The 27,711-nt window shown below is 37.0% G+C and overlaps 1 protein-coding gene across 5 annotated transcripts in view; it reads left to right on the forward strand.

The window, feature by feature from the left end:
• LOC123766185 (fap1 adhesin) overlaps positions 1-26,989 on the forward strand; it is a 38,906-nt gene extending 11,917 nt beyond the window's left edge. For 3 of the 5 annotated variants that reach the window (XM_045755122.2, XM_045755123.2, XM_069321173.1), the window contains exons 8-15: positions 2,568-6,725; positions 8,033-11,369; positions 11,624-11,913; positions 14,218-14,415; positions 15,950-16,206; positions 18,778-18,972; positions 20,579-20,882; positions 24,426-26,989. In XM_045755122.2, coding sequence (XP_045611078.2) covers positions 2,568-6,725; positions 8,033-11,369; positions 11,624-11,913; positions 14,218-14,415; positions 15,950-16,206; positions 18,778-18,972; positions 20,579-20,882; positions 24,426-24,596 — 8,910 coding nt within the window. In that variant the 3' untranslated portion in view covers positions 24,597-26,989. The remainder of the gene's footprint in view (positions 1-2,567; positions 6,726-8,032; positions 11,370-11,623; positions 11,914-14,217; positions 14,416-15,949; positions 16,207-18,777; positions 18,973-20,578; positions 20,883-24,425) is intronic. The other 2 variants (XM_045755126.2, XM_069321174.1) reach the window with 2 other exon arrangements.
• The last annotated feature ends 722 nt before the right edge of the window (positions 26,990-27,711 follow it).

Genomic DNA, 27,711 nt, shown 5'->3' on the forward strand with positions numbered 1-27,711 from the left:
TCCTGCCATTTGTGCCTACATAAAATCTTTTATCGTTGGATTAATTGAAACCACATCAATTTCATGAACTTGTCAAATATACTCCAGTAGCATGTAGAAACATGGAAAAATATCTTCAGATATTTGAATAAGAATTAGACACCTCATTTTCTCATGACTGTAATCATGATTCTTAGAGACTAATATTTTAATAATTTTTTCATAAAAAGTTGTAATTATAATTTTTGTATTGTCTAGCTTTACTTTTAAAGAATGCAATAAAATAATTATCACAGCCGGAGGAAAAATGATGGGCTGGATAACATTTGATGACAAACCAGTGCTGATGATTGTACTTTAAGGAACTATTGCTACATATTAAATGCTCTGTTCTAAAGTTGGAGAAGTTGAAGATCTGGAGAACGTGCAAAGAACTTTTATTGCCTGAATATATTAAATATAATGCATCAATTGTTAGGGCAGTTTGAAATCCATCAAATTGGGCTCTTTGGAATGCAGGTGAGCGTTGCATTATAATCTCCATCTTAAAAATATTTGAGGGACTGGTTCCAAATCTGCTCTGATATACTTCCTTGGAGATACCAAGAGGCATGGCAGAATGTATAAAATAAGTAGTCTTAACACTTTCGCGCTTTCGATTAGAGATAACTCGTCACTGGTTTTTCTTACGATTCCGCATAACTGCCTACTTTTCTCGTCAATCGAAAAAATATTTCTATAAATTCCATTTTTTAACCGAAATGGATGGGGATACTTTTGTTTTGTAGAGAATTTATTTGCGAATTTTTTGGTACCAGAATGAATATTATATCACATAAACTTCTATGAGTAAAAAAAAAAATACACAAAGTATGTTTGGGGGTGTGGTGAGCGTGTGGCAGTGGGTTCCCTTTAGCCGTTGATATATCCAACACGTGGGAAATATTTGTATGTTTTATGTATATGTCTGTGTAGGGAATTTTACTGCGATCACTGTCATACAAATTATAAAATGTTTCAACAAGTATAAACATGACAAACATCAAACGAACGAAAACAATGCGTTCGTTTCTGCCGCGAACGCATACTGAGCGACGTGGTTCTATATTTGGCGCTTCTCTTACACATGCTTTGTACAAATGTTATACAGTTCATCTTATAGAAAATTTTATTGCGAACACATTGGTATAAAAAAGAAATACGTACATAGAAAAGTAGGGTCAGGAAACGTATAAATGTATAAACTTTCCAAGCATGATTGTGTTTTCGCCAGTGCGCTCGCGGCTAACTACTCTCCACTTCACACACTCTTGCGGGTGGGGAATTACCTATATTAAACATTCATATGCATATGTCCGTGTAGAGAATTTTATTGCGATTCCAATGATACCAAAATTAGCGATGTAGGACAACTGTAGGCTTCGCAACCATTAAGAGAGTGGAAACATTTTGTTGCTGTTTGGCGCTCTCGGCGAGTGATCTGCATAGTTTTTTATTTGGTGTTGATACTCCTTATGCTTGGGCGGCATTTTATAGGTATGCTCTTATAGACAATTTCATTGCGAACACAGTGATACCAAATTTAAATACGTGCGCCTTCAATTATTGTCAGGACAGTCAAAAGAGTGTACACTTTTTCGGTCTTACCGCGTAGGTGCGCGAAGTGCCGAAAGCATCTGGGGTATTTTTTTTTTTTTGAGCGCCGAGAGCGCGAAAGTGTTAATACTCAAAATGCAGTTACCAAAATTGTTACCCGTGTGAATTTTGTTTTCTATTTAATGAATCATTTATATGAAAGAAATAAAGAAAAACAAATCTTCTGGTTTTGCTAGCTGTACTGGAATCTGGCCAGCTGGATTTCAGATCCAAAAAGTGTCACTTGACACCACATGAAAGTTGATGCCAGTGGTGTAGGTGGAGGAAAGAAGGGAGGGGACTCGTATGTTCATCTTTGATATGTGGCCATAGGGGAAGCTGTCCCCAAAAAGTCATAAAAAAAGGGAAATGACCATCAAAGATTACCGATACACCATGCTATCATGTCCAGTAATATCAAATTTTAACTATTAAAAGCATCCAAGGGAATAATCCACTGATCACTGAGGTGGCCAATACTGGTGACGAACCAGCTAGTACATTGTGGACATGTGATTGGCCAGATAATTGGCATTTACTGGTGCTTGGGTGGCCAGGCACTTGCCCTAGGCACAGGCACAGCATTCGGGCAGTAGTATATTACACTCGACAGACTAGATTGAGCTGCAATTTTATGGATAAACATGTTTTGCTATTTACTCTAGGTTTGTCCATAATTTTTGTTTTTGAACACAAAAATCTTGTACAAGTGGTCAAATCCAGGTGGCTTTACCCTAATGTAGGTTCTGTTTTAGTAATGAAGTGTGATTTCATTTAATCCTATATTAGTAGATTGGCAATAAGGCATTGATGCCTTTTTAGGCCTATTGTACATCCTATTAGACTAACCTAATTGTTAGGTTTTTACAACATGAAAACTGTAATTTAGGTTATGGGGCTTTTATTGTACTGTAATTCTTTATCCACGTTAAATGTTCTTGTATTTTTTTCAGATTCAGTCCAATATAAAAGATCCTGTCAATTGGGGTTGCTCTGATAGCTCTGAACATGAGATTAGTCCAGAGATACAGTTGACTTCAATGGGTGTGCAGTTTGATTACCAGGCAGCCACTGTTATTTCTCAAAAAACTGAAGATGCTCGCCAAGTAAGTGAAGTAAACCCAGAATTGTGTAAAGAGGACTCTAGAAGTAAATCTACTCGCAAGTCACCTGAGAAGGGCAGTGAAGTGAGAGGAGATTCTCCAAGGAAAAGAAAAGGAAAAGACACTAAAAAAAAACATAAAAGAAAGCCTATCAGCGACAGTGACAGTATCAGTGACATAGTGAGTCGTACTGTAGAAGAGTGTGAGAAACAAGTTAAATCTTCCAGGGTATCTTTAGAAAGTCTTTCTTCACTATCTGCATCTGTCAGCTCCTCCGATTGCGAGTCAAAAGATAGCAAATCGTCGGTCATATCTAGTATTGACTTGACACCTAAGCAGCGAGTCATTTCACTGGACCGGATGGCTCAAAGACTTACTAGCAGAATTACAGAAGAGGAGAATAATCTTAGGCATTGCCTATTAAATGAAAGAGGAAAACCAGTTATTAATGCAGAGTCATCAGTAATGTCAAAAATTCCTGAGAGAAGGGGTGAGCCTTCAAGACCTGCAGCAGGACCTGGTACGATAAAAGATCAGATCAGCAGAGCGAGTGCTTTAAAAGTACCTTTGTCATATTCTGAAATTGAAGCTCTGTCTGTAGAAGAACTTATTGCCAAAATGACTGCAATGCTCCCAAATACATCAGGAACTCAAGGAGAATCGTATGCAAATGCTACGAACCAAGGTAATCCTCAAAACCAGAAGAACCAAGAGGGATTAATAAATAAAATTAATATTCCTGAAGAAAATAAGAAAGGAAGATTACCCCAAAATCAAAATCAGGTTTCAAGAGAGAAACCCCAGCTGATATTAAAAGAAATTCCCAAACTAGTTCCTCCAGATACTCCAGTTTTGCAGTTGTCCGGTGGTGGCACTATTATAATTGGAACTGATATACCAATTAGTTATCCAAAAGCAGAGAACTTATCACCTCTTCCTGGATATAATACTCAACAAATAAATAGTTATGTTAAAGGTAAAATTAGAAAAGAGAATCGAGGATATACAAATAAAATGCCAGTGCAGAAGAAACAGCATGTTTATGCTCCCTCCCCTTTTCACTTTCAGAAACATAACACACAAAGCTATTCCAATATTCCAGGGGTCACAGATTCGATTGCTTTTGTGCATAAAAAGAAAATGGAAAAAGCAGCCTTAGTTATCCAAGCTGCTTATAGGGGACATCGTGTTAGACGGATCACAAATTCACTACTTAAAAAACAGGATCATATATCACTGAACAAAAGGGACAAAGTTCAGCATGCAAAACAAGTGCAAGGCAATACAGTGAGTAATACTGGATTTACACATGTAAATTTTCTTAAGCATGATTATATTAGTAGACCACTTAATGATGTTGACTTGGATGATACTTCATCAAATGAAGAAATAAATGCAAATGTTGATTGGCAGAAAATTAGAGCAGAGCTTGAAAGCAGAACCTTCAAGCCAAAAAGGGGTTGTCAGTATACCTTCCAAAGGCCAGATTTGCCCGAGTGGGTCAAGCCATATTTTGTCCTGAGTGAGACTGGGGACATTGAAGGCTTCATTGGGAGTAGGGGGAAGGAGCTTGGAATTCAACATTGGATTACTGCAAATGAGAAGAACAGAGATGCTCCACATGGTGTCCATATAGAGAAACAGAGTGCAGTGAGCAGCAACAGTGATAAAAAGAACCTGTCTATGAGAAAATCTCACCGTGATGTTACTCTAACTGAGGGGCTATTATCTGAGCTGGATGATTCTCATGTTAGTGTTCATGAAAAGGAGACCCAGACAGGCTACATCAATGAGAGAACTCGGTTGAAGAGCATAAATGAAGCAGAAGGCGCAAATACTCCTAAACAATGTTTTATAAGTGAAGGTGAACAGGAGTTTGTTGATTTGCGAAAAACCTTCGCTGGAAATAAATTATTGGTAATGCAAACACCAGATAATATGGGCACTAAAGTAAACATAGGAATGAGGGATAGCAATTTATCCTTAAGGAAAAATCACAAAACTGAGACAGAGTATGCATCACCTAGTTGGTCATCACAGGAAGATGGTACAGGATCTGAGACATTAGAAGAAGGACCATTGCAGGAAATGTTGGGGGAGAGTTCCAGTGAAATTTCAGGAAATCACACTGTTGAAGTTAATAGTTCAAATTTAGCATCCTCTGAAGATGGGCTTAAAATTGAATCATCAGGCAAGTTACAATCCTCAAATACGAGTGATTCTGTAGATATTGAAGAAGTTTCAGCACCACATCAGTTACTTGGGCCAGGCCTGCACTTTGCACCAGCAAGTCTTAGACTTCGGGTAAATGCAGAACTTATGTACCAAGACACACTAGGAGAAGCTCTGAATCAGTTAAATAATGTAGAACAATTGAATATTATAGCTAATAGTCGACAAGAGGCTCTGGCTTTGTCTCGGTGTTTAACTCTCCAACAGGAAGAGTCAAAATCTCAACAGAAAAATCAAGAAGATAAGAAAAAAGAAGAGATTAAAAGAAAGGAAAAAACCAGAAAAGAAGAGAAAAGATGGAAAGAAGAACAAGAAGAAATAATGAAAGAAGAATTTAGGAAACAGAAGGAAGCATTACAGAATGTGGAGAGAATGGAAAGGGAAGCCAGAGATCGTTTTGCTCAGTTAGAGAAAGACGTGCGTGCAAGGGCAGAGCAAGTCTTTTCTAATGCTGCTCAAAGAGCTCCACTGGCAAGTAACAGTCAACCAGATGTTATTGCAGCAGCCGCAGTTGCTGCCGTTGGTGCAACAATATCGCAGTGGGAATTGCTTAAACCAGTGCAAAGATCTGGTAATGCTGGTTTAGAATTTCAAAATTCAGTGATTCTAAATAATGGGTCCTCTGCACCTTCATTTTCAGGTTTCCAAGAATATTCTACATCCTTCACAGGGACATCGAACAACCAGTCTCAATCAAAAGGCTCTCAAGACCAGAAGTCTGCGTTTAGTGAGGCAGGTTCGTTAAATAATAAGAAAAAATTATCCTCTTTAGTTCATCCAGCTGCTAAGATCTCTGTTGAAGATCATTGTAAATCAGAAGCAGAGTCTAGTAATGACTCTTTGTCTGAATGTATTGTATCAGAAAATTTGAGTAATTCCTCAACAAAGCATAAAAGTACAGTAAGTTCTCATACATCAGTCAAGGAAGCTCTTTCTTGTACTAAGTCTTTTTCCAATAAATCTGAATCGGATGTCACGAGTGATTACACTGAGGCAGGTGATAGGGTGTCTGTGACATCTGTGCCAGAGGAAGTCAGCAGCCGATCATCAAGAAGTAGAACGGTGTCACATGGTAAAAGTACTAACATGTTAAGATCTGGCACGGGTAAGAATATCCCAGAATCTGTTTCAGTGAAAGAAGATATCTTAGCATCAAAAAGTGCCTCTTTAGTAGTGAGTGATGGTGCTGTAGTTTCAGCTTATGCTAATGCCTCAGCTGACACTATTAACAGTGAAGCAATATCGGCATCAGAAGTAGGAGAGATTGTCCAAACACATAACTCATCTGTCCCATCAATTAGTTTAAAGCAAGTTTCTTCAGCTCAGGGTAGCTCTGTTCTGGAAGACGTAAGTGAATCTCAACCAAAAGAAATTTTAAGTTCTGAAAAAAGTAGCACGCGTGCTTTATCTACAAGTGCAAAAACATCATCCAAGCCACATAAATCGTTCAAAGGCAATGATGATGATGGAGTGTCTGATGCATACTCAGAATCATTTGAAATGGAATCTGCAAGTGATGGCTCAAGCACATCGGTGGCTTCCCAGTTACGAGGACGGAATCAGCGAGACAAGGGAGACCTCTTGCTTGTGCCATCTAGTAATATCTTAAATCAGCTAGGTTACAGAGCTGGTCCTCAGGCTGGAAGTGGAGCGGTAGGATCAATTACAGATGGTGGGGGTGAAAGTGCTCTGGGCAATACACTGAATCTGGTGGAGTCTTTACAGAAAGAGGAAGAGGTTCGCCATAAGCATCAGAAGGCTCTTCTAAAGTTGCAGGTAAGATGAATTACTTTGGGGGTTTAAATGTACTGTATTGTACAGGTGGATAGCAAGCATTTGAGGGTAAAATGATTAAATTCAAAATTGGTTTTAGTTTTCAGACTTGCGCATCATTCATACATGGTACATTAGAGTGTTGGTTGGCAAATCAGTAACTGTAATAATGTCAAACAAAATTTAGTTTTGCCACCTCAGGTTTCTGCATATTATAATTTTTCAGCTAGTTGTAAGAGTTTCTCTTTGTATTTATGTGAAAGAAAATAATTGTTGTTATGTGTTGATAACTTTATTATTAGTACTGACTTAATTATTTTTCTTATTTTTTGGATGTTACTTTAACCCCTTGTGGTCTGACAATTGCATGTTTATTATTTTTTAAGCCTGCCAGAGTTTTGCAAATTAAAAAAAAAAAAGTGTTTATAGAATTGTAAGAACATACAGTTCTGAATAGGGAGAAAAGAGGTATGGTAATTAAAAAAAAAATCTATAATTCCCCCCAAAATATCAATATTTTCTGGCTAATGTTTGTACATTTCAAATTCTTACATAAACAGGGTTGTAGTTCTTGATAACAGCATGTTTTCATTCAATTTCCCTTAAGTCATTAAAAAAAAGATAAAAATTTTAAGAATGCAATACAAGATTTACAAAATTGCATTATAGTACTAATGTAGTATTTGAGTTGTCTGTTAGCAATCTGGCTATGTAAACCATTTTCAGCTGGCTGGTTTCTCTTTGAGGATCTTTAAATGATTGGCTGCTTAAGAATAGTTCTCAGGAATAGTTGCATATTCAGTAACCATTTTGGGAAGAAAGTGCCCAAATGACTGATACATGTTGTAATTAAAATTCAGAACAGCTATAATACTCCATGACTAATTTTTTTTTTTTTTTTTTTTTTTTTTTTTTTTTAACTGGCTATTGAAAGTTGAATACTGTCAGGATGTGAGGGAGATAAAATGTGTCAAAATGTTGTGAGCTTGTACCGTACAATGCAGTGATGAGCGGTAGGAGTGACAATATATTGGTACAATTTATGGAATATATGGTAAAAGTTGGAGATCGATAATTTTATGTTTAGGGATTGTACAACTGACCAGTATACTGTACTTGCCAGCTGAATATATGGAGCCAGCATACAGTGTACAGTCAGTGACAATGGCAAGTAACATGTAAATGCAAATATGGACCAGTATAAGCAAATAAATTCTAAAAAGCGTGAAGTATTCAAAGTTAAAGCTCTTGATATAGTCTAAATCTTTTATTTCTTGAGAGGCATTTAATTGTGATTTTTTCTTACACAGGAACAATCACTGATTGAAGAGGCAAAATGGAAGCTAGCAGCATTACAGTCAGAGGGTGGTATAAGCATGCGCAAACGACAGCGGGCAGTTCTGCTGCAATTGCGTGAACAGAGGACACATTTGAGACGCCTGATTGAGACACAAAACATTGCAGCACAACAAAGACGACTAATGTTGCTCCAGCACCATCATTTGCTTGCAACCACAACTAGTTTGTCATCAGCTGGGGGCAGAGGTCTTTTAGCTATTTCTAGAGGTCACTCGCCTGGTCCAGGCTCTCCACGATTGACCCCAAGGTTGTTGGAAGTAGGTGCGTCTTCATCAAGTGATGCCCAAGAGGATATATCATTTAATCTCTTACTAAAGGGGAGAGAGAATGGTTCAAGCAGTCCATCAGAGGGAGGAGGCTGGGAGAAGCGAAGGTCTCATTCTGAAGAGAGAAAAAGAATTGCCTCTATCAGAATGCAAGAAAAGAGACGTGCAGCTGAAGTAGAAGTCTTGCAGCAGCAATTGCTGCATGAAGAGAGGGAGATTTTGAGACTAAAAAATAAGTCTCCCTATGAAAGCCATGAAAAGGATTCTAATAAATCAAAGAGAAAGGGAGATTTCATTACCATCAGATCACGAGACAAACGAGATAAAAGTCCTACAGCAATTTCACCTTTATCGGTCCTTGTACAAAGTAGAAGAGCATCGACAGAAACGTCTGACCCAGAAGAGTGCATTGATGCCTCAACTAAAGATAGTCAAAGTTCAATACCCGAAGGTGGGAACGAATCCATATCTCACAGTGATATAACATCATCTATATCGGAGCATGAACACTCAACTTGTAGAAGCCACCAAATTATTACCTCAGTACCTATAGAGATTACCGATTCAAAAAAATCATCAATTGAAGAAATAGCAAGTGAAAGACAATTAAACACTGTTCAGAGTTCTATAGCAGGATCTTCGTCAAGTAATGGCAAAGGAAAAGGTTCAGTGAAATTACTAAAGGCCCATGCAGACAAAGACTCTAAAATTACTGACAACAGTATCTCTATAAAAACTGTTCCTTCAGATGAAACTATTTCAACATTAGATAAAGAAAGTAGCATTAAAACAATAACAGGTGAGCAAGCCTCAAAATCTTGTTCTCATCAATTGGATTCAAGTGAGAAATTTTCACACACTCCAGTTTTGAAATCTTGTTCTGCCAGGTCAGAGATACTAACACGGGTTAGATCTGATTCAATTGTTTCAGAGGAACTCGTTGGAGATTTAAAATCTCGAACTTCTGGCTCCTCGAGATCTGGCAGTGAGCATGCATCTGGGACTGCAGCAAGATCTAGCAGTGCAAAATCATGCGAGACAAGATCATCTACTCAAAAGAGTTCTTCAAATAGTGCTTTACCGCTCCCTCTTAGGGTTCCCTTGTCACCACGGTCTCCCCATAGACAGCATAGAAGATATTCTAGTGAATCTGATGACTCCTTTACTCTATCACAAACAGAAACTGCTTCAGATATTTCTGATGGGGAGGGTAAGCTAATAGCTCTTAGAGAGCAGCTAGCAGCAAGACGAGCTGAGGCAGACAAACTTAAAAAAGAAAAACGAAGATTACGACGGGAACGTCTGGCATCCCAAGAACATGCTCTCAGACAGCAAATCTCTACCTATGATGCTTATATTCAGCAAGCTAGAATGGAGCTTGAGAAGGAGTCAAAGGAATTTCAGCAGGCATCTTCAGTAAGACCTGTTATTAAAAAGCCACAAGTTGCCGAAACTAAAAAATCAAAACTTTCGGAATCGATTCTGTCAAATCTAGATAAATTGGATGTTTCTGACGTCTCCCTGGTCTCTGAGGAGTTTAAGTCTGATCATTCATGTTCCTCTAAATCTGGAGAGATTAAATCTAATGAGTCTCTTTTACCCAAATCACATGAGATTGAATTAGTGCTGGAATCGCAACTGCATCAACCTGTAAGTATATTAAATAATGAGTCGAAGAGTGTTTCTTCAGTTAAAATCAATGAATTAAAGTGTGAAGAAGAACTCCCATCTGTAGCAGAGTCCTCTAAAGAAAGTAGCAGTGCACCACAAGATGAGGAGGCACCTTCAAAGACACCTGAGGAATCCTCTATCTCAGAAGAGTATAGCTTTGAAGATGAGACCATTTCGGAGCATTCACTTGAAGTCTCCTCAAAAAAGACATTTTCTCGGGATTCTAGTCTTGATACAGATCACACCGCATCACAAGCTTCAAGTACTGAGACAATTGTTCATAGCCCAAAGAAAGTTGATTTGTCGCAGAAAGATGGGGATGAAACTTCCTCGGCAGAAATAGGACCGTCACTGCCATTGAGTGATATAACTGAAGATAAGGAAGGTGTACCAAATGATGTTAAATTAAATGAAGTCAAGGAGACCAGGGACAATAACTTGGCAGTGACTCATACAGAGGGTGAAAAAAAGTTAGACATCTTTATTCCTACACCAGATACAAATTCTCGAGAAGTAGATGAGTCTACAGAACAAAGCAAAGATACAAGTGTAGAAGAAAGCATTGGGGAAGAAATTGCAGAGGATATAATTGAAGAAGTTACAAGTGAAAAAAATAGTGAAAAGTTGGTAGGAATAAGCAGCTCCTCCCATCATTCCTCAGATCAGAGTAAACACAATAAAGATGATTCCAGTCAGTCCTTGTCCATTTCAGGAAATAAGGAAACTTCTGCAGGATCTGAGGATTCTCCTACTGCTAATGATAAGATGCCATATTTTCTGCAGGAGCCCAACTTTACTGAGCACTTAGAAAAGGAAGAAAACAACAGGCTTCAGCTGTTAGATAAACAGCGACTTGTAGATGATATCTCCAATAACATATTTTCATCCATGATGAAGGACACTGCTCTACTTTTTACAGAGATAATAAAAGGCAGGAACAGCAGTGACCAACAATCCCAGTCTGTTGATGATTTCATTCCTTTGTCAACTCCCCAGTCAGTTTTAAATCAAATTTATGTAGGTGATGAACAAGTCGATGCTAGTGAAACTAAAAAATTGCACCAAGAAGTCGAGGAGTCACGCACATCACACAAAGGTCCAGAATCATTGAAAGAGGATGATTACCAAGAGATTTCAGAAGAGCTTCATGATACTTCTAAATCCAGCAGGAGCGAGAGCAGCAACACACACAGCTCTACCGTGCAGTGTGTGAATGAGCCAATTGCTGATGATGGATTATCTTCATGTTTGCCTTCCCCTGGCTCTCCTCAACCAATGGAACTCAAGTTGACCCCTCAGTTGACCTTTGATTCTAGTCCAAACACACACTCGCCTACTTCTCCTGCTCCAAGTAAGTTACAATTATCAGCAGTAGAGATTTTGATTATGATTGTTATTTGAATTATTATTTATATTTTCAAGCATTATAATTTATATTATTTATATTGCTTTGTATGTCAAATATTTGTCTTATGTTGCACCTATTAACCAAAACTTCTCATTTATGCCTAATTGGCATGGACAGTTTTTCTTGAGAGCAGTAGTACATTTATATTGTTATAGCTTTAGGGACATGTATTAAATATCTTGTACTCACTCTTTCAGCATCACCTCTGAGAGAGTCAAAGAACACTGAGATGGAGCCCATCTCAGAGACAGCTTCTCCACCTGATGCTGCTAGAATCGATGATGCCACTATCCCAGCTGCTGCTGGAATGGATGATGCCACCACCATTCTGGCTGCTGCTGGAATGGATGATGCCACCATCCCAGATGCTGTCACTTCTTCTGGTGCTGCTGCTGTTCCTTCGCAAGTAACAAAGGAAGATAGTGAGGACCAGCCTGTGTCCCCAAGTCACGATGTCGCTAAGGCTGATGCCTATAGTCTTGACATGGTGAGCAAGTATTTTTATTACAATGTTGTTGTTTATAAACAATATTGTTTATTTGGTGGCTGAACCTGTAGCTCTCATGGTTTATACATGATTTTATTGCTTGTTTTGTATTGCATTCCAATAATGTACTTGGCACATGCATATGCACCAATGCATAAATGAACTTTGTTGTGTATATCCAATCATGCTTTTTAGAATTTCTGTAATATTTTCAACACTTTGCAGACATTTGGTGTCATATGACTATCAAATTATTAAATATTTGTGAGCTGGTTAATGTCATGTGTTGTCAGAGCTTTTCCAGCTTCAATTTAAGTACAAAATTTAGGTCATATTATAGGCTGAACTCCATTGCATATGTATCATCATTGCCATACTATTAGAAACTATTTCCTGTCATCTTCTACCATTATTTTCCTGGTGGTACAATTGTGGTTCCCCTTCCTGAGACTCAATTTGAATGAATAAGTTTCCTTTGTATGGTCTCTTGACCCCAAGGTCTTTCCATATTGATCCATTGCTGTCCATTCCAACATTTCTGACATGGTTATTCCAGTGTTTAAAGCTGAATGAGTAGTACCAGACTTTTCACTTTCCCTTGTAAGGGTTTCGGGTCTTAATCTGTGTACTTGTCTTCATTGAAGCTTCTTGACTGATAACATTCGGCCCCATATTTTCACAATGGGCAGTCCTTGTTCAATCGGCCCGGTTAAGACACTGGTTTCAAATGCAAAGGGCTTTGGGTGTTGCCTTATGCAATTAATCTTTGAAACCATAAATTATTTACATTTCCAGTTGGGTGAAACTTTGGAAAATATTCTTTATTCAATATCTAGTGTTAATTTATCAAGCAGTGACCAATCTTCAGGCCCATTCAATGATTACGAAGGGCTGTGGTTCTAGCTGCCTAGTTCTTTATCGGAGAATGGGGACCAGACTAATTTTGATTATCACTTGGAAGCCTTAGTGGAGGCAACTTGTATATTCAGATGAATTAGATACTTCACTGATACTTTCCCTCTACAGTACCATGTTGGCATTCTGTCGTGTCTAGTAATGTGAAATGATTGTGTGATCAATTCTCAAAAGATTCGAAGACTAGGACTGGTATCAGAATGTCTTGAGTTAGGATTTCAGTTTAACCATGTAGATAAATAAGGTTTCTTTGCCATCTTTGAGAGATGAGTTTGCCTGAGGTTTTGATCTCTCCTCATGGTACTTATTTTGAGGCTGTTGGAGAATTAGCCAAGATTTGTTAGCCTAACCCATGGATAGATAAGTATTGTGGCACTGGACTGTGGGGAAGTTGATCCTTAAAACCAATGCACGGTAACATTCCAGTGTTCATTTAGGAATGTGGTAGTAAATGTGGAATTGGTACCTAAAAAAAAAAAATCTACATTCATTTGATAGTATGACACTGTATTGGAATTTGATCCATATGTCTTTGGAAATGATGGAATAGCTTGCTTTGAAACTTTTTGCTCAATATATATATTTTTATTTATTTATTTATTTTTTAATATTTACATTTGTATTTTTGTCAGATCTGTTACAATATATATATTTTTAAAATCTGCAATTAAGTCTGCAAAGGGTTACATTAACTCAAATATTTGATGTACTGTACTCTTGTAGTATGCATTTATGACGTCTCTGTAAGAGGTTGGTACTATTGTATTAGAAATTATAGTTAAATGTGGTCATCGCAGACTTCATGTTGTGGTAATCAAGTTGAATGTAGTTTTGTGCTTGAAGTACTGTATACAGTAACGTAGTATTCATACATGAAATGCCATGCCCTTAAGTGTGAATGCTCTGCTTTTGTAAGCTAATTTGGAGAATGTTATAATGTTATGCTTCTTTCATTAATGCTCCAAAGGACATGGAGGGAGACAATTTTGCTATTGATCCGGTGAGATTTTTTTTTTTTTTTTCTAGCATTTCATGGTTATTGAGAAATATTTTTGCATTTTTAGTATATATACTGTAGTTCTGTACATACACTAGTTTGATTTTTGCTATTTCTTCTAAAATCCTAAATATCAAATTGTTTTTCTTAGTTTGACATCTAATATAAAATGTATTTATGTTAACAGAAGAATAACTTAGTAAAAAATAAATATAAAATTTCATAGATTTGAAAGACGTTTCTTAAGATCATATTATAAACTTCAAGAGGAGGAAGTGAGGTTCAGAGGAGTCTGCCATAGAAAAGTTTACTAGAAGTAGGTTTTATGTATCAGACTTAATTTAATCAAGCTGCTGCTTGTGATAAGAATTAATATAATTACTTTTTCACAGATGGCTTTAACAAACAAGTTGCTGAACCTTTCCTCGGCTGACCTGGATGCTAAACTGGACCAGCTGGGAGCCGACGACACAGAGTTCACTGTAGAGGGCATTGAAGGCGATTGGTTTGACGACGACTTCTGGACATCTACAGACAACAGGAAGAAGCAGCAGCAGTTGAAGGCTGAGGAAGAGAGAATTGCTGCAGAGGTTAATGTTTTTTTTTTTACATTATGTAATTGATAATTTGGTTGAGAGGCAGTAGGAGAGTTCACATTAGCTATGCCCCTGGAAGCACTATCCTAAAGGAAGTAAAAAGGGTACCTGAATCTCCTGTTAATTGATCTTTTTCTTTATGCTAGTGCTGTATCACTTGGTGGCTTGTTACTTTTTCTTATTCTCCATCCACATTGTTAAAGATTTGAAGGTGACTGAAATATCTGGGGAAGATTCCTTATGTGACAATCCCTTTAAGTACAGTGGTACCTTCGTTTTCAAATTTAGTATGTTCCCAGAGATGAGTCGTAAACCGAAAATTCGCAGACCGAAATGAATTTTCCCATAAGAAATAATGTACAGTGGTACCTTCATTTACGATCATAATACATTCCCAGAGACGTGTCGTCAACCAAAACGAAGTTTTCCCATAAGAAATAATATAAATTGAATTAATCTCTTCCACACCTCCAAAATATTCACTTAAAAATACATTTTATACCGAATAACTCATTTTATACTAGCTACAATACAGTATGTATATTTTACCTTGAATGAGGACTCTTGTTGGCATATGGAAGGTGGTGAGGAGGAGAAGAGGTATTAGTGTTTGGAAGGAAAGTCCCCTTCCATTATAACATCAGGCAGTGATGACTTTTTTGGGGTACTCTCTCTCCTACGTTTCGTCTGCATACCACTAGGACCTGCTAGTGGCTCGTTGCTTTTTTTTTTTTCTCGCTAAAAACCTGTCTAATAACACTTATTTTTCCCTACGTTTTAACACTTGTCTGTAGTGAGACATCACATTGTCATTAAAAATGTCAATGCAATGGCCTGCTACAGCTTTATCTGGGTGAGTCTTTTCAGCAAAACTTTGCAGTTCTTCCCATACTTCACACATTTCTTTATTAATGAGGAAGGGACATCTTCTACTGCCTTTACTCACAATATTTTCTTAGGTTGAACCTTACCACTGACTTTCTTGGGACCCATGACATGATATATAATAATTACTTTTATGTTCAAAAACAAAAAAAGCTGAAAAACAATGAAATTCTTTACAAAGAATTAAAGCGCGATCGTCACTAGGTGGGAGACACTGGTAACCTGAAGCGCGCCTCGACTGTGCCTGGAACCATGCGCTTGGTCAACCCATATATGTATCAACAACCTTGTTGCCAAGCGAAGTAAAGGTCGCCAACCGAGTCAAATTTTACGAAGAAATTGAGATCGTAACCCAAAAAAGTTGTAAAGAGGGACGGTCGTCAACCGAGGTTCCACTATATGGATAGATAGATAAATAGATAAAACCTTGAAATGTAATTTTTTAAAGGATTTACACTATTGCCAGATAGTTTTTTTCTAAGTACAGCTCCATGTCGGCTTTGCATATAGATTAATATTGTATTTATTCAAAGCTTTTGGAGGAGAACCAAAATTGGGTACTATTGTATATAACTACAGTAGTCGAAAAAATGAGTTTAGTAAATTGGGTATCTTACAACTCTCATATTTATCGTCTCCACAGATTGCCCGATTAGAGGAACTACAGCAGCTTCAAGAGCAGTACCCGGGATTGGTGATACGTGAAGTACCTAATAAGCCGCCGCCTCCATATACACCACCACTGTCATCGTCATCGCCATCATCGTCGTCGTCATCATCATCATCATCATCTTCGTCGTCAGTTTCCTCCTCACCAGCTAGACCTCCTGCTTATAGTAGTCCACCAAGTGACCGTGTTGCTCCCAGCTTACAGCCACTTAGTCCTGAAAATACCACTGGGTATTGTTTTAGTATTCTGTATTTTCTTCTTTAGTCTGTGTTTTACTTGATGGTCTGCAACTAATTATTATGTTTCAGATGTGTATTTTCCTCCTCTTGTACTGCACTCTGCTAGATTGTATCTTTACTGTTGTCTTTTTCTGCTTCCATTGACCCCTTGCATTGTGAAGCCTTGTGACCACTTCTGGAGGCTTAAATCACACTGTTTACATTATGTTTACAGCATTGGATGGAGTAATGAGCTTAATTGGGTTTTTTAGCATTGATAATGACAATTGACACATCGCAACACTAATCAAACTCTATACAGCATCTCTTGTCATTCTCAATGATTAGAATTGCCAACACACACATTATTCACATTTGAAATCATTGACATAATTTTACCAGTGTTGTTTGATCCCTAGGATAACATCAGTGCAAGGGGTCTATACTTTGGCTGTCAATCCTTTACACATTTGTTTAGGCAACTTGCATTATTTTTGTTTGATTCCCTTTGCATATCTTTTATAGTGCATGCTTCTGGCATGTGCGTCACCTGTGTGATGAAACCTACTTGCACAACTCATTAATGTTTTTGCATGGCTGATAAATAACATTTGATGAGGACAAGAACTTGTGATACCCAGTTTATAAATAAACGGTACACTATTTGGTTACGTATGGTTGTGAACTCGTAGATGGACAACTTGTGTTTGGCATTCATTATTTACTAGTGATTAGCAGTCCTCTGCATTAGACGTGATTTGCACAGTTTTTATCTTTTTAGTCATTTTATTTCTTAATTTTACGTGGTAAAGTAGCATTTGTATGGTCCAAGAGTTCTCCTCTGAATTTTATATAATTAAGTTTTAAGTGTTGGTAAAAACTTGAATCAAATATTTAAACTTTTGAAATAATATTGTGAATATTATTATTCTCAGTGTATATGCTGGTTGACCTCAATAATCCTACAAGCAGGAATGTAAAGTCACTTGTGTAACATGTGGCTTTGCCTGAGAAATATTTGTCAAATTTTGGCCAGTATTTTCCATATTATAAAATTATGCATTTGCAGCCTCTATTGCTTGGAAGGCTCATTGCTAATTTCAGTAGATTTCTGTTATGCTGCTCCAGATCTGAAACTACATGATTTGACAGTGTCAGGATCTACTTTTCTTATATTTGTGATAATTTTACCTGGTTTAATGTTTAATGGTTTACCTGGTTTAATTTTACCTGGTTTAATGTTTAATGGTTTACCTGGTTTAATTTTACCTGGTTTAATGCTCCTCTTGCTCCATGCAAGAGGAGCACATGAACTGAACAGGATTAGATGCAAAATGTATATGGTGCGTTGGTAGATTTGACATGAGAGGAGTGGGTGATTATACATATTTATAAATGTGATAGAAAGGAGAAGAGGATGACCAGTAAGGTAATGGGTATATGTTAGCAAGGCCTGTAATAGCATGGAGGAAGGTGCAGAAATGTGTTACTGCAGCAGGCCTACATGGGGAGGGGCGAACAGTTTACCATTCTAATGTATAATGGCTAGTGGTGTTCTCAATGCAAAAAGAGTAAATAGATTTGCTATTTGAAGTAAGTGACCACCCCCCCCCCTTTCCTTCTATTTTGCTCTTTATGTGCAGTATGTAAAATGGTAAGGGATTTAAATTTTATGAGTGTCATCTGGGCTTAATGCCTTATGATAATTACTGCACTTTCAACTTGATGACCTGGCTTTAAAAACTACATTGTAGCAAATGTAGAAATATATAGATCTAAGATACAATATCTGTCTGTCCAATAGTGGAAGCCAAATGGTTGGGGGCTAGCCTTGCCCAACTTTGCAGAGTGAATGGTCTTGGAAACAGGACAAACATAGGCTGGTTGGGGTCGATCCTATTGGTAATAGTTATTAAGAGAGCGGAATCAGACCAAATAATGACCCTCCCCCCCCCCCCCCTTAGTCTAATAATGATAATAATAATAATAATTAATTTAGGAAAAGTACATACATAAATGCAGAGTTACAGTACAAACATTGTTTGATTTATAGAAAGAGGTAGTACATACAATACCTAAAGCCACTAGTACGCATAGCGTTTCTGGCAATTGGTTAGCCATGTCCCTAGATTTCTATATTTTTGAGAGAGAGGGGGGGGGTGAAATACAGAGAAATACAGACACAGACACACAGACTGAGACAAAGAAGGGGAAAGGGGGGAGGGTATGTTTTAAAGAGAGGGAAAGAGAGATGGGGGAGATAGGTGGAGAAGGTAAAAATTTGGGAGAGAGAGAGAGAGAGAGGGGGATCGGGAGAAAGATGGAGAAGAGGGGATAAGGAATGAAATGAGATGGGGGGGGGGGGGGGGGGGAAGAGTGGTAGAGAGATCAGGGTGCAGTTGGTACCTCTTATAGTGTATGTATAAGTAATATCCATTAAGTATAGGAAGAAAGTTACATTTATAAATATATTTTCGTAGGATGAGTGGAATTAAGAAGCTAACTTGTGTAGATGTGTAGACATTTACTTGCAGTTTTGACTGTACTGTACATTTAAATGTAAATATCAAATTATAATTGCAGTGTTGTACATCGTTTGAGTAAAGCAGATCAACGGAATCGTGCAACAGAGGTCTTCCACTCTGTACCATATAAACAAGAAGAGGTGATACCTATTATCAGCGACTTTCTTGAATGTCTCTATGTCACATGGGAAAGTGGCTTTGATCCTGGTGATGCAGAGGTGCCTCGAGCAGTTATGTCTTCATTATCTGACAGGTAAAGAGAGCTATATGTTGTGAGATTTGGGATGCTTTTAGGCTGCATCGTTTCACTTATTTTAAATTTGTGACACTCCATAATGGACTATGTACTCTTGGAAAACAGAAAGATAAGTTACATATGTCTGATGATATGATAGTGCTATATAGGATAAGATTTGATGGTAAATTGATGATGGGGGCAAATTTACAGACAATGCAAAAATTGGTCGGGAAGTAAATTCAGAGGCAAGACTCGATACTACTTGAAAACAATCTAGATGGGTTTTTAAAATGGACAAAGGATTGCTAGGTGCAGTTTAAAAGCTGAAAATTTAGGGTTCCAAAATAAGCTAATACTAATAGTTATTAGTATTATTAACTATTATCAACTAGATATTGTTGAAATTTCTCAAGTTAAATGTGAAAATCATTTGGGAGTCATGATAAGGAAGGATCATAAACCAAAGACTCAAAGCAGAAATGAATAGGATAAAGTTAATAGGATACTTTACTAGACTTTATTTCTAGGAGGAGCATTATCCATAAAACACTAAAGTTGTTCTTCAGCTTTATCTTTTCCTTGTTACCCCCATTTCGATTATCCAGTTCCGTTTTAGTTGCTGTACTAGAGAATGAACATATTGTATCTTCGCTTGATCTGGGCTCTAACTTTGGCTGATGTACTTTTGCATGCTTTCTGAAGTAAACCTGATCTGCAATTTTGTTTTAGAGTGAAAGTTTCATATCTTGTGTAGCTATCATTCACAATTCCTTTACAGTTTAGAGATGTCTAGATAAGCATCATAGTATAGATAGATGTAGGGGGTGGGTCATTATGTTTTTATTATCCAATTATTCAGTTTAATTGGATAATAATTCCAATTATTATCCAATTTATGGGGGTGAAGAGGCATTAGCCCAGAGAATATAAAATAATATATGAAAAGGCTTAAAGTATTAAGACTGACAGCCATTCTTTAATCACATCTTCCACATTCAAATAGCATTATGGAGAACCAGCACCACCACATTCTTGGCAAATCATTCACAGCAGTACTTCTCTGCTTCACATAACTTTGTTTATATAAAAACTCAAGCTAAGCACTGTAAAGTCTTGTTAAACATTAGCTCTTTAATAACTACTTGCATCTAGCCTCATTTACTACCAAATGTAAAAATTTCTTCACTCTGTCACCAATTTCTTTGATATTTATCGTGCCTGCTCACATTCTGGACATTCCTCTGTTATCTACACAATTACTCGAATACTCTCCACTCACATTTCTATCAATATTGCTATTTTGGAACAGGTCAGAGATGGTTACTTATTGCAGTTATAAAGGTTGATTACTGCTTGTCCCCAGTTACCAAGGTTTATTATTCCTGCCAAGTTAAAGACATATTTATTATTTGCCTAGCTGTGAGTAATGAGTTGACAGGTTTCACTGATGAAATTCTCCAAATAGGCTACTTGTTTCTGCAGTTTTATTCATTCTGTACAGTATTTCCAAAATATTACATAAGTCCAGTACTTTTAGTTTTGTTTGGAGTTAATTACTTTGCTTAACAAGTATTGTTCATGTAAAATAATTTTCATATATCATTGTTCGTTTTGATTACAGTCAAGATGAAGACAGTCTTGAAGATGAAGCCAGTGGCAGAATTTTCCGCCAATTGTTGTTTTCATTGGTCCGTGAGCTACTTTCTAAAGCCTATCAAGTTGAGCATGCCCCAGTGCCTCCACCATGGCTGAAGCAAGCCTTGCCCCCTACCCGGGTGCTGTTTGTAGTACGCACCAAGTCAAGGGAAGTCATGTACTCGCATGTTCAGGAGCAAATTAAAGTTTTGTTTGGATGGAAGCGATCCCCGGAGAAGGAAACACTGCTGGTTCGTTGGGCTCGGAAACATAGAGACCTTGTAGACCAGGTAAAGTATTTTATCACTGATGTGTTGAAATTATGTAAATTCAGATACAGTATAGATGCAGTCAAGACAGATCGTTTATGTATCAGACTATTGTATATCATCTCATGGGACTTAATCACAAGTGTAAACCTACCTACTTATGTTTAATGGAAGCTGGATGGGCAAATTTATAAGTTATCAACCATAAGCTTAGCTTATGTTAAAAGAGCATAAGGCACATTCCTATATTAATCATTCATCTTTAATTTATAGTGCCCATTTTAAAATCAAAATATGCATCAAGTATTGACTTCTTCCCTAAAGCTTAGTAATCTCAGTGCTTCATTCCTTACCTTTATATTATCCACTTACCAAGGCATAATCCCTTACCTTGATTATCCCCTTACCTTGATTATCCCCTTACCTTGATATAACAAGAGGGGCTTGAGAATGCTATTTGTAGCTAGCTGGCTCTGTTGTTAGCTGGTGCCTTGGTGCATCTGGTAGGGTCTTCTGTGTTATATGTAACCATGCTGGCCTTCTGCCAGCATGGTTACACTTTGAGTATCTGAGCCACGGAACATCAGGGTAGAGGTTTGAAAACAGTTTCTCTGGGTATGAAGCACCCTGTCTTATATTAGCTTGGTCTTGTTATCATGTAGGTGGAATCTGGGATCTCTGAGGGTTAAACCAACATAATGCCATGACATGGATGGTTCTTTTGCTCTTCTGATGATGATAATGTGCATTTAACGAATCTAAACACAGTGAATGCAAAGACACTCATTTTACAGATTTAAAATGCCACATGTGCAACCATATAAGCATCAAGAAAATGACAAAAGCAATACAAATAATATCCAAACGACACATCAAAAAATGAAGAAACGACGACCTTTCTTCATTTTCTGATGTGTGGTTTAGATATCATATGGTTGAATGTCTGCAAAGCAATACAAACTTTAAAAACTCTTGAAGAATTTGACCCCAATACATGAATATAATATTACGGTGTCCAAGTCTGCAATGTACTCTACAGTCTAATAAGTAATGATAATGTCTTATCACAGACATAATAACATTGGATAAAAAACCAACACTTACGTATTTTATGTAATGATTTGAACTATGTCAATTCTTTCACACACTCATGAGTGCATTATCAAGGCCTGAGTATGTGGCACGGGCAAGACTTGGATCTCGACAATTAATACTAAATTAGGTATTAGTTGTTGAGATGCAAGTCTCGTTAAAACCATATACAGGACAGTACTCAGATCTTGATAGCGCACTTAGGAGAGGGGCAAAAGATATATGGTTGTTATCTATCTTGAGGTTATCTTGAGATGATTTCGAGGCTTAGTGTCCCCGTGGCCCGGGCCTCGACCAGGCCTCCTTTTTGTTACACACCCCCAGGAAGCAGCCCGTAGCAGCTGTCTAAGTCCCAGGTACCTATTTACTGCTAGGTGAACAGATGCATCAGGGTGAAAGAAACTCTGCCCATTTGTTTCCGCCTCCACCGAGATCGAACCTTGGAACCTCAGGACTACTCATCCGAAGCGCTGTCTACTCAGCTGTCAGGCCTCCCTAATAGGGGAGGTCAAGTTCAAATCTTTACATAAATACATTAGTGTCCTATAGTACTGTATATCAAATAGTCAAATTTTTTATCCTATAGTATAGTCAAATATTATATAATAAAAACAGAATATTGCAAACTTGGCCAAACGAGATCATGGCATCAGCATCACATATAGTAGAGGAAAATAAACCACAAAATGGCATTGGAACAGTTCCAGTATTGCAAGAAACTGATCAAAGATGAGAAAATACAGTACTAAATTTTAGAGATGAGGTTGGAATAAATAATCAGTGCCATACAATAAAGAGTATTAAAATACAATATATTAAACCATCCAATTAAAAACAAGAATTCACCAAGACTTGCACAAATTACTTTTGCCTTTAAAGGCTTTAAGTGAAAAGTGCTCTTCATAAACTCTTGATCACTTAAGGGGGCGTCTGGTTATTATAATGAAAGTTGTTCAATGTCAACCAATATTATTTTTCTAGTTGTATATGAAAAGTGCTTAAATTGTCCCAAGTTTCAGTACTGCAGCGTAAATAGAAAGGGAGTTTTATTTTATTTTATTTTTTTTGAACGTTTTTTACACATTTTCAAGTCCACACTTCAGAACACACGTTTCAGATAAAATTATTCTGTAACACTTTTCTGACACATTAGCATATAATAAAGGATTTGGGGATTTAGAATTTCCAAAACATCTTTAGTTTTCCTAATACAAATGTTCAAAGTTCCCCAAAAATTTTTTGCAAATATGGCATGTTTATTGCTATTATAAAATCAATAAATGAACTTTGAGAAAAATGAAAGCCCCCCAATGTAGAGACATGCCCTCTACATATACTGTGTAAGTTTCATGTAAATTGAATAAAAAAAGAATGAGTTTTGTAAACGTTTGTGTCAATTGAAAAAAAAACAGATATGAATAAAGTCTAAGGTTCTAAAATCTGTGGCTGGGTTTGACATCAACCAATTTTCTTCAAAATTGGCATCCTTACAGATAGGCTTACGTACAGTCAGGTGTGTAAGTTTGATGCAAATCGCCCCCAAAAAAAATGAAAAAAAAAAATATTTAAAAAAAAAAAAGAAAAAAAAAATCCTTTTTTTTTTTTTTCCTTAAAATTTTTTTCCAATTAAACTAATAATAATATTTGTTTAATATATGCTATTGTGATAGCAAAGAGTTGTAGTTATGATTTCAGTTGACACTTTTGATTGATAATCGATTTTGACCATTTTTGCATTATTTTCACAACTACTTCAATATTTTTTTTCTCCCTTCCTATTTATGCTACAATGCTGAAACTTGGACCAGATGAAACACTTTTCATATAGAACTTGTCAAAAAAGTTTGATTGAACTCGAATGAGTTTTCATTTTTGCATTTTTGGACCCAGATGCCAACCAGACGCCCCCTTAAGGGAACCAGGTCAACTTTATTCTAGAATGATTTTCTAAAATATCTCAAATAATATTGTAAAGCCTACCGATTTGTGTATGAAGATTTGTTCAAAATTTGATGCTAGCCCTAAAAAATTGTTTTCTGAATTTCCTCGCAGAAAATGCAGACATATTTAGTCATACTGCATACTACTGAGCTACACACGATTATTGCAATATTTCCTTGCTACTAAATGGTAAAAAAGAAATATGTAATGTTGATAAATTTCTTAAAAAAAAAAGCACAAGATATAGCTAATAGTCTAGGCTTTAAAATGTCAATATTAAAAAAAAAAATTAACAAAGTATTGAAAACTTTGACTCCATTTTCATGGGTCCTTTAAAGAGTGGTGTGAGGGATGACTTCCTAGAGGGAAAAAATATAAGTGAAGTACAGAAAATAAGATTGAAAAGCCTCTAAATGAGTACTGGTACCACATTAATAGAGATTGACATCAATGAATACTGGTAACACATTAATACAAAGCTTGAAGCTGATCCTTAACCCATATGGTAATAATGTATGCGTGTGTTTGCAGGTGCTGGTGAAAGAGCTTCAGGCAGAGGAATCTAGCTGGACGCAGTATGATGAGGATGAAGCTGCTGTCAAGACTCAAGTTGCCTGTGAAATTTTTGATAGTCTTATTGAAGAAACTGTTACCCTAGTCACGAGCATATTGGCTAGAAAAATGACATGTGCAGCACACTAGGAAGAGGAAGATTTGCCATGTATTTTATGAGTGTGAGTTAAAACTAATTTCACAAAAGTTGATTTTCTTGTCAAAAAGCTTGTTTTGCCAATTTGTTAATTCTAGTAATTTTAAAATATGATTTTTTGGCATAATATATTAATCATACTCATGCATTTGTAAAATAATGTGAAATGTATATATTTTTCTTTATGTGCTGTTGTACTTAGCCTGGTAAAAAGTAAGCAGTTGCAATGAAGAATATATTTTTGTAAATAATTGCCAATTTTTAAATTATTTTCTTAGGGACTACAAACTTTCCAGCCATTTGACGTCTGTGATATTTCAGGTGTGTCAAGTATTGTGTGATAATATACGTTAAGGACTCACTGTGCTAAGTTAACTTTTGTATTATGTAAGATTGTTTATACGAAGAAATGACTCGGGATTTTTTTCTCGGCAATTCTTGTAGAATCATGAAATTTTGTTTATTTGGTTTCATGTTTTGTCATGAGCCTCTGTTATCAGGATTATTTATTTATTTACTTTGTTTGTAGATTACATGAAACGTTTTAGATAAATAAACTTAACTATTCCATTTGGATGATTCCTAAGGCACGATCACTGGAGATTCCCTTGGACAAGATAGTGACAGTACAGACTGGGTGAATTTCTGCAGCAGCATAACAGGGATGTATCAAACATCTCTGTTGGGCTTTGCTGGAGTGAGCTTTTCTCCTAGTTCATCCTTGAGTGATCCTAGAAAGTATACTCAAATATTCAGTCTTTCCCATCCTTGCTTTGGATTACAAGGACTGCTAACAGCAGCTTGTCTACATGGCTGCTACTCCTAACTACCATAAGATACCACCACCAATGGCAATGATAAATTTTTAAGCAGAGTCCCTCCTCATTCTCCCCCACTAGTGTTTGTGACTGGCTCTGGACTGGATGTGGACACGTGCCTTGATTTTACTGGGTAGTTGGCTTCTGCTGTATATTTTCCAAGACATGTTATTTAGATATTTTTTTGTGTACTGGAGACTTCTCCTTGGGGGTCACTTGATTATCTTTGTATATAGACGAATTGTTTCTCACTCAGGTCTGGCCTTGGCAGCGTTCTTTGTGGTTGTATTTATTATTCAGCCACAAGCTACCCTTGTTTCATTTCTGGTAATTTTGCTATCTGATGCCATTTGCCATGATGAATGTGTGTGTGAATGGGCAAACTATTAATGGAGGATGCTGGCAGGCACGATGCCTTATGTAGTATTTTGATTCCCAGTGACCACTCTAGTATTTAGTCTTACAGTTGAGTTTGAGGTCAGTGCTGTATTGCTCCAGGCTGTTTGTAACTTTTGATATAGTTTGAATCTTGGCTGGCCTTCTTGTTCATGGTTGTCAATTGTCAGGCTTGTGTGCCTGATGATTCGTATGCATCAGGCTTCGGTTGGCCCACACTCAAAATTGATCTGAAACCACTGGTGCAATGGCAGACAGTTCTTAGCTTCTAGAAAGGGATCATAGGATCTCTTAATTTTAGAAACTAATTTTGTCCTGGTTTGAGAACTCGAGTCGAATCCTTTTGTAGGAAGAGTTCTGTTCAAACCTCGCTTTCAAACACTTTGGCTGGCAAGCAATAATTTTCCATACATCCTCCACTTGCTGTGTATAAGTCTCACTATTTTCTTAATGAACTTCTGAGTGTAATACCTTGGTAAGTAGGTTTTTGATTAAAGTTGGAAAGCTCTTTTTCCGAGTATAGTACACTGATGTTCCCATTTCTTTCCCTTAAGAGTCCCCAATTTCCTTGTGCATAGAGCTCTTTTTCATTATTCATTTTGTGGTGGTGCTCAAGGTCGGTGTTTGGGTGCTGACATGAATGCTGCCATCTGGTGTGAGTTGGTGGTAGCAGTCAGGTTGAGAATGTTTTGTTTTCTACCTACTTGGCAGGCTTTTTGATGCCAAATAGGAGAGGGAAAGGATTTGAGTGAGCATTTTATGGTCACTGGACTTGAGGTTTTCTCTGGTTCCTCCCTAGCGACAGAATAACCTTGTGGTACATATGAAAAGATCCATGTTAGACTGGTGCAGATTGTCACACTGTCCTAATTGTCATGATTCTGTCCAATGTGACCTACAGTGTTCTTGCCTTGGGGAGCATCCAGTCATCTTGCTCAGAAGTCGACTTTTCATTTTCACTCAGTGCCTGATTTTCTGCATAATTTGAACTGTTCATACAAGAAACAATGATATTTTGTTTACAGCAAAATATGGTGTTTACTATATAGTATTTTAATAATGCTATATAGAAAAGCATTGCATAATTGTTTTATATTTTTAATCAACCTTAAAATTTTAATGTACATATATTATTTAAAAATTTTTATTGAATAAAAGACTTGATCCTGTAATGCATTTTCCTTAATATTCTTTAAAAAAATTAATATTTGGCATAGTTTTATACAGTTCTTCAAGAAATGTTTTACAGCATTGAGAACTGGAAGTCAACTGCATTTCCATCAGGCTTTTGGGAACCTGATGATTTGTTTGCAGGCTTTAGCTTTTGTAGTAGAAATATAGGCATTTGCTCCTTCTGGCAATCCTTGGAGAGGCACGCTGAACCATTTACAACTTAGCTGATTTACATTGGCCCGGTGCTTGGTCTACTGCTAAAATCCTGCCAATTCACCCATCATTGATCTGGAAGTGATGCTTCCATTTAAATGTAGTGGCAAGGCATTCTCAGCCTCTACAAATTTTATTGTATGGTTTAGCATTTAAGTGAGGTTTGTATTTATAAACATGTAAAAATGGGAATAGAAGTTATATATACAGCCCACACTAAAGTACTGTACTAGAATATTGTATACAGTACTGACATCGAAATTGCACTTCGTGAAGCATAAATGGAAAAAAGTACGGTGGTTTGTAACAATGCTAGGGCTTGAATAAAAGAGAACTAAGCTGAGGGGGCAGGTTAAGGTAACTTGGTTTACTAACAGCTTTTTAAAGAAGGATTAAAGAGTACATGGCGACTATATATAAAGTACTGAAGGAAATAGGTAAGGTGGACAAGGAGAGTCTAAATTAACAATTAGCATTCTTATGATGCTAAAGCATGCCATCTGTGCTG

Source organism: Procambarus clarkii, chromosome 9, assembly GCF_040958095.1.
Source record: "Procambarus clarkii isolate CNS0578487 chromosome 9, FALCON_Pclarkii_2.0, whole genome shotgun sequence".
Lineage (NCBI taxonomy): Eukaryota > Metazoa > Arthropoda > Malacostraca > Decapoda > Cambaridae > Procambarus > Procambarus clarkii.